General features: G+C 33.4%; 1 protein-coding gene across 2 annotated transcripts; it reads right to left on the reverse strand.

The window, feature by feature from the left end:
• Positions 1-1,140: 1,140 nt before the first annotated feature.
• LOC112012458 (ADP-ribosylation factor GTPase-activating protein AGD5) lies at positions 1,141-7,890 on the reverse strand. 2 transcript variants are annotated; one of them, XM_024044842.2, is made up of 11 exons: positions 7,596-7,890; positions 5,107-5,165; positions 4,756-4,846; positions 4,569-4,623; positions 4,358-4,448; positions 4,015-4,246; positions 2,869-3,088; positions 2,530-2,705; positions 1,865-2,092; positions 1,718-1,773; positions 1,141-1,472 (listed from the first exon to the last, which is right to left on the reverse strand). In XM_024044842.2, exons 1-11 carry the CDS (start codon positions 7,644-7,646, stop codon positions 1,313-1,315), a joined length of 1,419 nt encoding a protein of 472 aa, XP_023900610.2. In that variant the 5' UTR covers positions 7,647-7,890; the 3' UTR covers positions 1,141-1,312. The 2 variants fall into 2 exon arrangements, with proteins under 2 accessions (XP_023900610.2, XP_023900611.2); XM_024044843.2 differs by lacking the exon at positions 7,596-7,890 and having other exon boundaries at positions 4,756-4,851; positions 5,107-5,151.
• Between the last annotated feature and the right edge of the window lie 4,337 nt (positions 7,891-12,227).

Genomic DNA, 12,227 nt, shown 5'->3' on the forward strand with positions numbered 1-12,227 from the left:
AGCACATTCTCAAAAAATTTTTTGTTGCTTAGCAGATAGCACCGTCCAATTCTCAGATGACTGCCACATGTCGATTTTTCACCCGATGATCTTATTATTTGTTTCATCCGAATATTCACAGTATATCTAACAAGGATTGTCTAATATTTACAATGATTTTCCCATTATCTTTATGTTTTGGTCTTATGTAAGTGATTCTCCCAGTGTCTAAAATTGCCAGCAAAGTTCAATAGAGATTGGATAATTTTGATGGGCTTTGGCTGGGGTCTAAACAAAGATATTGAGATGCCTCAACCTAGGGCCCAACCAGAATTTTCACATTGTGAACACAAGCATCTCTGCTACCTTATGTACTTAAATTATTTTGAGGGGAGGCAATGCTACTCATCAATTTCGTGGATTAAGAAAATACCCATGTAAAATTTGTGCCAGGTGAAGCAATGGTACTCATCAATTTCATGCATTGTTCATACAAGTTCTGAGTTTGTTTGAATTGCATTTAACATTATCACCATACCATCTATGAGGATCTACATATTAGGAAGTGCAATTTGTATGGGGTTAGATAACGATTGCATGAAACTACAGTATGGTGCGATGATACACTGATCATTTTCTACGTTTCCACTGATAATTCTTCACATCCAATTACCAAAATTTATAGAAAAAAGGCCTAAAGCTAATACAAATTTTATGATAAAAAGTTCACAAATGTACATGTCAATAAATATGATTAGTGTCACGACGACAACATAATAGATAAATTTCTTTCATTTTTGTAATGTGTTTAAAAATGGATGAATTAGTTTGTAAAACTGTTATAAAATTTATAGTATACTAAGCACCACTCAAATTCATATTTCATTATCTTAATTTTGGGTGAGCAGCTTTGTTCCCAGAATGATAAAATAATATTTTTGGGAAATCATAACTTGCTTCTATATATTAATGTCAGTAGGCACTAAGGAGCTTCATATGATTAAAGTGACCTGTAATGTGACACAAATAACTTTGGTTATGACTTATGAGAAAGCTGTTTGAGAGCTCCTTGTACAGGTTTTTCTGCGTTGTCCATTCAAGAAAAAAATAGAATCACTATAGCAAGCTTAAAGCAGAGATCAAAAGGAAAAATAAACAGTATTAAGCAATATGATGAACTCATTTTTATTGCACCAGCATAATTCATGATACAATGAATCACCAACAAAGAGCTAACTGCTTTAAATATAAAGGAATATACACCTCAAATGCTTTCCTATAATATAACTATTTCTGTTAATCACATCTATGAAATCACAACTTGACAAATTTCTCACGGTTTTGTATACATCCCTTGCATTAATGATGACAAATCATATTCTTTTCCTGATTGTGTTGGAGTGACTGAAGGTACTGGTGATGCTGCAGGAGTCCCATTCACTCTCATGCTTGTCAAACCATAGGTTGGAGCTACTGGCCCTACCATATACATGCTGCAACATAAATGACAAAGACTATGTTAGGTACACCCTGAGATTCTTAGACTCCTGTAACAATAATGGTAGTTGTTATTTTGAGTTTAGATGAACTAGATAAACAAGCAACCCATAGGTAACCCAAGACATTAATTTCTGCATTGATTTTTCTCACGTAAAACAACTCATGGCTGTTTATGTCTGTGTGTGTTTATGAAACCCAGTCATTTTCTAAATGATCGCGCTGAACAAATTAGCCATACCTCCTTGAAAAGGGAACTGAATTCCCTGTCTGATACATGTGTTGGAGGTTTCCTATCTGGTACAAGAAAGCCACACGTTAAATGTTGTAGTTATAATCTAAAAGTAATGGGATGTAAGCTTTATTTATATGAACCAAGCATCTAAACCTGCGTATATTTTTGTGGCTCAGCTACAGGCATCATCATTCTGGGAACTTGATGGCCCATACTTCCCCAATTCTGATTGGGTATGAGAACAGCATTGGAGTGAGGTTGATGTACAATGGCAGGAAGTGTTTGGGAGCCATTCGCTGAAGCAGCCATAAGGAATGATTGTTGTTGGCCTAGCATTGTCAGTTGTTGTTGATGGATAGAGAATGGTGATGCCATAGTGGACTGCATGAAATCCAGATCTGAAAAGGTTAGAGGGACATGACCATCTTTAAGTATAGAAACAACAAAAAAGTATAAACAAATAATAATCAGAACATCATAAAAAAATAATAATAATAATTCAGTCAAATTCTCCTTGGTTTACGCCAAATATTACCATATTAATTTTAGATGCCAAAATTTCACATTCAAGCGACCCAGAACAGAATGTAAACTCGATATTTAACCCTTAACCCACTTATTTCACTATAAACAATTATACAAAAAGAGAATATATATGCTCCAAAATAAAACTTCAAAGGAGTGTTTTGATCTTCTGCCAAGTCAGTTTCATGCTAAGACTGAATTTTTTACAGTCATCAGTCTTCAGAAGCAGCATGTTCTGCCCTAATTGCCCCATAATATCTACGGCAGCTTCTGAAGAACTTGTAAACAAATACCTTCTCGAAGAGGTTCATAACATCATTCTTCACATCTTTCCGGGGTTCCGCTGATAAGGAATTTGTAACCAGGGGTGAATCTTTAAAAAGATCTTCAATTCCGTTCTTGGATTGTATCTTGCTTTCAACTGACTGTGATGGATCATTTTTCTCTGCTGTCAACTTTGCTTTGGGAGCTGCCAAGTTGAGGGGGTTCAAGGTCAAGGATTACTATGGAAGAAAATTACCATAATCTAACAATTATAAGGAAGAAATTATTAAAGTGGAAACTGCAAGCTGGAAAAAACAATATTAGTGGCAAAAATTACTCCAACAATAACATAATTTCAAGAAACTTACAATGGAAACTGACCCATGCATTATCATCAACAGCAGATGTCTCAGAGCCCTTTTGTCCAGAATCGCCCATGGAGAGTAAATTGAAAAGTTCAGTTGCATAATCCACTTTGGGTGGTGGGACAGCAGGGGTAGCAGTAACTGCCTGTTTTGCCAATTCAGCCTTTGTGACTACTGGTTCTGATTTCTGCAATCTTTCTTGTGGTTTTGGATCAGAAATGACCTGTACATTAGCATCAAAACTTTACTGGTGTTTCAAATATATATTAATTACAGTGAATGAGTTCTAGCTTAAATGACACTTCCTTCTCCCATAAGACTGGGTGGAGAGAAAAGTTGTAGATTCAAAACCCACTAGGTGCGCGTGTAATATATCAATCTAAAAGAATTAGATACTAATTGTGATACAAAATTCCATTTTCCATTATATTTTTATCTTCAAATTTAATAGCTCATTGAGATGTTAAGATGTGACCCCATATTACAGGTCATATACCTGATGGAGAGGAACCATATAAAAATTTCAAATCTTTGGAATAATTTTTTGAATGTGTGCATCCTTCAATGTTTTGAGTTAGTTTTGCCAAGAAAGGGAAAACCATTAGCTGGAGTAGGTCCCATAAAATTATGGTCCTTGGAGGGGAGATAAGGATACAATTCTATCCTTCAACATTATAGCATCATTTTTCACCAAAGCAAGTTCCAGTTCAGAAATAAGCCAAAGAATCCCCACTAATTTGTTCTAATGTGATAGGCCTTTAAACAATCCATTCACCATAAACCTTGTCCTTGCATATTAATCTTTTACATTAATGTTTCCAAGAGTGTGAATGTGTTCTGAAATTTTCACACTTTTGTGTGTGTGTGTGTGTGTGTGTGTGTGTGTGTGTGTTTGTATTTCCTGAATAGCTCCCAACTGTCCATGCTTCCCGGCTAGCTGAAACAATATACTCTACCATGACAAAATTTAATGCCACTCATATAAGATAACATTAATACAATTCTACGCTTTAGGATAAAGAAATCATAATATTACAGTCTAGCACCAAAAAAATATAACAAAGTAAAACTAAATGCAATAACTTTCCCCTTGATGTAATATGATTTTCTTCTATTCAAATGGAGAAAATAAAATGAACAATGACCTACCTGTTGGGATACTTCAACAGCCACAGGAATGCTAATTTTTGAAGTAGTTACCCTATTACTTGTTATGGGTGAACTAACAGCTTTCCTCTCAGAAGAATGTTCAATATTTTCTGTAAAAGCATGCCAACCGTCACTTCCAGGTCCTGGTCTATTAATTGAACCCTTCTCTTCACTCACCCTTGACGAAGATATTGCTTTTGCATCCCTTCGAACCCATCTTTTTTCTTGATACCTAGCATATATCAGTGCCCTAAATCGTAAGCCCAGAACAAACAAGAGCGTAACAATAGGACTGTTCTGTACCAATCGAAACAATAATACTCAACAGCTTGTCAAGTCATACTTTGTACGGATGAAATTTTCAATTGCAACTCTGTCATAATTAGGGGGCAATTCTGCTTCCCAATAGCTATTTGATTTCTCATTCCCCATAGCTGTTAGCAATGAAAAAGAAAACAAAAACAAAATGACTTTCAGCACCTTGTATCTTGACTTAGAAGTGACTTGACTTCAATTAAAAAAGACTCCTCAGCCAAAAAATAGGTGGTGCTTACATTGGATAAATGCAATCTGCTCGGGAAGCCATGTGTCTAGAGTTGCAGATCTCACCTGCATCAAAATAATTCAGAATAATTATAATCAGGTCACAGAGATGTACCTATCACTGCAAATGATTAAAGCTTAATTTTAAAATGAGAAATAGAATGGGGTATTGATAATTAAAGAAAAAAGTTGTACTACCTTTGATATATGTACTCCAAGAGATCTGTGGATCCCTGAACATTGCATGCATATGAAAATTCCAAGATTCACACTAGCCCATCGTGGAGCTCTGTACTAGCAAGCAAGATATGGTTACAAACTAAAACTGCACAAACCATACAAGTAATAAATTACAAATAGCTAATTCTACATGAGTTCCATGTTCTTTTTTTTTTCACCCTTCTCTTTGATAGGTTGGAATTCAAGTGAATAGTAAAAAGTATCAACATTGTCAACTCCTCTACTTTTCTCATACAACACGTGTTGTTTCGAACTCATAAAACAACAACTTAGGAAGGTAATATATCATTAACTCTCCTGGATACCTACTTGCTTTTGCAGTCAGCACATTCTCTGTTTTCTGGTAATTTAAGAAGACCCTCCAATATCTGTAAACAAGGACACCAGATATGATGAAGTTCATTATAGATCATAAAGGTAAAGGAAAAGAGTGGTCACAGAAAGAAATTGGCCATATACAGAATTCAATATGTCGATAAGAAATCAAAACATAACATGCGGGGGCATGATGCAAGGAGAAGAATGATCACAGCAGGCCAAACTGGATTGAAAATCTCACATATATGTGCCCAAAAACAGAAATTTGAAGACTAAATGCAACCTGTACATGTTTCAAGCCATGCTTAAAGACTGCCACAAAATAGACAGCCTTCTATTATCCTTGCAACAACTACGTAGTAGTGCCGTAAATTGAGGCTATAGTTTATTTGAGTGGGCTTGATTATGTATTATAGGGAGAGATGGTGCATCACATAAATTCATCAAATACTTATTTATAGTCAAAAGGGGCCTATATGTTTTCACGTCTCTCACCATTTTGCTTGCAAAGCATTTTGTTACTATCAGGATACTAGTTTGAAATGTAAACCAATTGTAAGTGGCCATTACCACCAAATCTGAAAATTATAATATAAAAATGAAAACCCAGAGAATTCTTTGCAGATACAAAAAGAAAATATGACCTTTACTTTGTCAAACTACTAAGAAGGATGTATAGAGGCTAACAGACTCAAAGCAATATTCTCTAGAAATGGAAATGCCTAATAGCAAGATTGTGGATAAATGGGCAGATGTAAACTTCAATCATCCATCATTGGCCCTCTATTAAATTTGATTAGAATCTTTAATAATGAGATAAGCTTTAGACATAGCTTTTGAAATCAGCATATCACAGGCTAACCTTAAATAACATCCATGGCTGAACTAATGATCACCAACTAACCTTAGTAACCACATCCACATGTATAGTGTCCTACACGGCTGAAGTAACATGGGTTGTGAATCAACACAACAGACTGCTCTGTGTTATATATTGGTACTTGATTTTTGCTTTTCACTCACATGGTAACTTGTAAATTTTTCAATTAGAGACCACATCAGCAATTTTTTTTAATATATATTTTTTATTTCATTAAAATTTCATTTTCAACAAGAACTTAAAGCTGAAGAAAAAGGGTGCAAACAAGCTACTTCACCAGTCAGACCATACATTCAGTGCACTGCATCCTCTGCATGGGAACATAATTTTAGCATAATGCTGGGAAACTTGAATTATACATTGTGATCAGTCTTAAAATCCATCAAGTGCTTTTCTTGCTAATATAACTCCCTCAAACACAGAGGAACAATTATTTCATGTATACACCAAAGGTAAACTAAATGAAAAAAATTTGAACCACAAGTATAGAGTGAGGGCGCATGCATGACATAGAGAGGAACAATTATTTCATGTAAGACACCTATGGTATACCTAAATGAGAAAATTTTTGAACCACAATAATAGAGTGGGGGCAGAAAAAGAACTGAAAATACAAGAAAAAAGGGCATATGGCCTGTTCAACTTGCGCTCACAAATGATTTAATGCCACCAACCAAAAAACTCTGATAAAATATGTCTAAACAAATACATGAACCACTTATATTATCTACTACTCTCCTTCAAATTACTTAGCCAAAAACAAATGAAAGAAAGCTTTCAGGCTCCATGGGAAAAATATCACATTGCTAAGGAAAGTGTAAGTATGATGGATTATTAAGTACCTAAGCAAGGCTTGAGATTATGCTTAATGACCATAGTCCACTCCTCTCATTCTTCACAGGACTCAGCAAAGAAAAGAAAAATCTAACATGAGGCAATTTATTTGCTAACATAATTGAATTTATTGAAATCTATACATGTGGTCCACCACACAAAACCACAACTGAAATAGTGGGCCTTCATTCCAAACACCCTGACATCACCAAGACACCAATAACTTTCTCAGCTACAAATGAAGTAATGAACTAAATACAGACTTGTTTTATGTTTTTTGGGGTATATAAATGACCAGACATAAGACAGAACAATACTAGTATCATATAACCAATTCTGTTTTGAATAAAGATGGTCCAACCCGTTATGTTATCTTATCATTTTAAACGCCCATGAATTATAGGCCAGTTGATTTAAAGAACCTCTTAACTGTAAGAACAAGTTGAAAAAAACCCATAATTCTTGTTGCAGACCCAATTAGGATCTTGGCCAAAACCAGATGCAAATTAATCATGAAAGCATTTATATTTGCCATATTATTGAGTTTGAAGCCAAACCCATCATCAGAAAGATAGTTTTGAATCATGTTTAGCTTAAAATCCATTAGTCTTCAACCAACCAAAAAACAAAAATAACCATGTGAAACCAAACCCATCAGCACAAGAGACACTCAACTAAGCTTAAAATCCATACTTGTTCAAGTAACCCCATAAACAAATTCAACATAAAAATTCAAACTTTGTAAGAGATGAAGAGAAAGAGAGACCTTTCTGTGCTTGGCATTAAGCTCTTTAGAAACGCTAGCCTTCTGGTTCATGATGAGAGAGACTTAAAATTCTCTCTGTGTTTCTCTTCTTCAAAGTTGAAAAGGCACCCTCTTTTGTTTTTGCTTTTACAACATTAGAATCAGAGAAAGCGTAAAGAGAAGGTTTAAGAAGAAGAGGAGAGAAATGAATGACTAAGAGAGAGAGAGAGAGAAGAGTGGGTTTTCCTTTTCTTGCTTTGCTTGAATGCTTCACCTTCTAAATTGTCTTTACCTTGTTGCTCTGTTATGTTTTGTCATTTTTAACACATTTTTGATGGCCGTGTTGTGTTAATAATGTCAAGTGTTTGTTTAGACTTTTGGTGTACAGTAGACACGTAAGTGTTTGATGGGATTTTTCTTCCCTTTTTGGTGGGCAGACTCTAATGAGTAATGAGTAATGACAATGAGCTTTTTGTTCTTTGGTCATCAGTTCACGCGTGGCTGGCTGGCCTTGCTGTCTCAGGATTGCGAGTTTGCGACGGCGCCCTTCTGTTTGTTTATGTTTGCAACAAGGGAAAAACTAAACCAATGATATATTTTAAGAAATATTGTATGGTAAAAGAAAAAAAAAAACCAATTATTTTGACAATTTTTTTTTTATTTACAAAAGTGGTATAAAAATTTTCATAAAATAATTAATTAACAGACGTTCTAAAAGTACCATTTAACATGACTCTTGAAACAAAAATCCAAATAAGGCATTGATGACTAGGATATTAATGGGATGGGTTGGATCATGGGTGTTAGGATGAAAGCAGGGCATGTTAGAGATATTTTGTTAATCCTAATGAGAGTGATAAGATAAATAAGATATAAAAAGAAATGGCATTAGTTCAGTATTAAGAGAGAAAGAGAGACATGTATTTTGGAAATAGTTTTTTTTTTTTTTTGGCTAATACTTCAATAGTTGGGAAATGAGGAATTTGAATTTTGGATGTATCCATTGAAGATATGTAAAAATGCCAACCAATTGAGCTATGTTGCTCTTGGCTAAAATGGTAATGAATATGTATAAAATTAATAAGTTATAACTAGGATATGTATAGAAATAATATTTATATATACATTAGGTGGGGTGCGGCAAGTAAAACCCAACCCCATCTTGCATCTCTTTGGAACGGGAAAAATTTGTGTAAGGCAAAGCAGAGTAGGATGAGTCAAGCACAACAGGATGTTTTTGCCATCCCTAAATTGGCTCAATTGGTAATTTTTTTAGAATAATTTATTATGGAATCCATGTTTAAAATCTTATCTGCCCCATTTTTTTAGAATTTTTATTATGGGATTGATTTGATAAATTCAAATCTTATCCTATATATATTTTAAAATATATACATGTTTCGAGACTAATATAGTTAATAGAGGATGATTCTAAAAAAAAAGTTAATAAAGGATTATAGATACTTTCTTTTAGACACGATAGAATTTAAATATATAGCGTCTGCTATATGATGATTGTTCTTTATTATTAGGTCAAGACATCAATTGGTTTTTAGTGTAGGCAGAGTTTGAATTTGAAATTTCTTATATGATGTCAAAAGAGTTAATTAGAACCCACATAAATAAATACTTTGTTAAGAAAAGAAAAAAAAAAGCGTTGACATATTTTCAAGAAATGTATCAATTAACATGCATGATTTCTCATAGTTCATTGAGAGCCAAATCAGTTAATGAGTGGCGCAATAAAGGGCGATGCTGCACTAAATTCCCATGGAAAAATTTGCTAAATAGCACCTAATCAAACTTATTTAGTTATGTAGTACTTTTTTGGAACTCTAGTTTGACAAAATGGAGTTCTAAGTGAAACTTGAATCCTAAGCATTATGTTAGATTAGATTGCCATAATGCTCGGAACTCGAGTCTGACAAACTTGAGTTCCAAAAAATAAATGCTACATAATGAAATAAGTTTGACTCGGTACTTTTTTCCTAAATATTTTCAAAAATTATGCTATTTGGCTAAATATGCCAAATCCCCATCCAACCAAACATATCAGTCATGCCAAAATGTGACTCACTCAACCCAAGGGATTTGGTCATAGATGATATGATATGAGGTCTTGTATTCAATTCTTCCCGCCAATATCTTAGGTTACACTCTAGATATTATTTCTTGTAATTACCTAATGCTTGTGGAACTCGAGGATTATGATAAAATTTGGTTACAAATTTGATTATAGTCAATAACAGAAAGATGACATATGTTCCTACCACATGACTTAGTAAACTATACTTAAGTGATGATTGTATACAATTATGTTAAGTGATTCAAGTGTAAGGGACACTTGTCATATTTTTATTGTTGGTTGTAACCAAGTTTGTTACCAAACTGAGGGAGAGAGGGATTCAAATATTGGATGTCTCATTTGGAAATACTAAGAGGTACCAACCAAATGAGTTAGAAGGCTCTTGCTGACTCCCAAATTTTGGCAGCAACTATTGGGCCAATGTATAATAAAATGTTGTGTTTTCTTTACAAAAATATATCTGAAACTGAACATTATGATGTTTAAGTAAATTCAATATTCATCAACCGGAATCTCTCGACCTAATCGACTGCGCAACCCAATCAATCATACTAGGAAAGCTGTATATACATAGGGATATTGTCTGTGGAATTATTTTATATAAACAACAGATAAAAGAAACCTTTATTTGGTTTGGTTGGACATGTTATAATAGACTTTTCATATTAGTCAGCTCAGCATGACTCTGATGGAATAACAGCCATATTCATCTTTACAACTTGCAAACGACCATTGGTGCGAATGAATGATTAGTGTTAATCGTGCTAACTTTTGGTAATTGAGAAAGTGTTACGAGCAAAATATTAAAGCTTTGGACCACGATTATATAATTAGTTGATTAGTTAATCAGGAAAATATGAAAAGCTAGGAATGATTGAAGAGAAATGCATACCCCCAAAGTCAAATGTTACAGCTCAGGTACTCCATAATTCTATATCTATGTTGTCGGTATATTGGTGTCTATCAATGTGCAATATTTGGACTTATTTTGGCTCCAATTAACTCCTTCAATTGCAATGGAAAATGAATGAAATCATTCTATTTTCAAGGAACATCCACACAATGCTTATTGTGGTTTCATATTCAAACCATATTGGGATGGTCTAAAGAATATAGAAAAGAAAGATTTCCATTCCTCTTTTATAGTTTATTGCTAGAACATAAGGTTTTAAAAAATATATATATATATATATATATTTTAATTTAGAGAATTTCAATCTATGGCATCTGCTTATCATCAAATCAAGACACCAATCGGTGAAATTGGACCATTGCTACTACTAATCATAACTTCAGCTAAGATGTAATCTAACATTAAGCAATCTTTATACCAATTAACTAGAACAAGTTAAGAGGGCACATGGCAAAGCTGGAAGAAGCTTGGTTATATAATTGACCTAATAACTATATATAAAAGCTTATCACTGATGCTTGTTCAACCAAACCATTAAACCAAATTCATTACAAAAATCCCTTTGCATTAATTTATAGAGTTGGATAGGAAACAGTGAGTTTCTTCATGACAACACTGTTGTTGTGTAGTGTATACGCCATGCACAGGTTGTATATTGTGGGAATGTATGTATTACCGACCTAAACATTTGAGCAACCAAATCAATGGCATCATATGTGGAGGCTTTTAGCCAGCAACTCAGGTTGTATTTGAATTTTGCTGCTAGCCTTTTCCATTAAAAGTCAAAGGCTAAATTTTCAACCTTGAGGGTAGGGGTCTTTTTGTTTGGTGTTGACACGTGTCAAGAGGATGACACATGATTTTGACTTTTGGGCCCTGGTTCTTGATAGGGAACCTCAAGAACCAGATTCGAAACTTTTGCCGGGCCATAAACTGCCAACAAAGCGGATCCGTGGGCGTGCATAGTGCATACTGTTTTACTCACAAGATGAGAGGTTGGGGATATGATTACTTTCGGTGAGTCTTGGATGAACTTTTCCAAGAGCTCATGGAGATAGAATTGTTGGTATATACATGTGAGTAAGAAATACTATCTATAAAATAATATCTAAAAGTTAAAGGGTAATATTTATTGTTTTTATACTTATATTGAATCATATCAGTCCAATATTCGATTCATTTCAATTATAAGATGTATTAGCAAATAACTAAATGAGTTAATTTAATTATTTTGTCCAAATCTATTAGTACATGACTTCATTTAGGCATTTTTAAAATATTAATATTAATTAAAAAAAAGATATTTTAAATAATGCATCTTATGAATGTTTTCATTTAAAATTTTAATATAAAAAGAACATTTAAACTATATCATTTACTAATTACAAAGTGATATTATTTTTTAGTTTCACATCAACAACATAATAAACAAATTCTTAATTATTTTTTAATTTAGAATTAGTCAGCCGATTATGATATATATTTTAAAAAAATTAATAACATCTTCTCCATTTATATAAAACAATATTATAATTATGCAAAATTTATTATATGTTCAATTACGTAAAACTTATAAAAATATAAAATACTTTTAAATGAGATGCATTATTTAACATACAAATTTGACATTATATTCTTATAAAATAATTATATT

The sequence above is a fragment of the Quercus suber genome, unplaced genomic scaffold (genome assembly GCF_002906115.3).
Source record: "Quercus suber isolate HL8 unplaced genomic scaffold, Cork oak 2.0 scaffold_579, whole genome shotgun sequence".
Lineage (NCBI taxonomy): Eukaryota > Viridiplantae > Streptophyta > Magnoliopsida > Fagales > Fagaceae > Quercus > Quercus suber.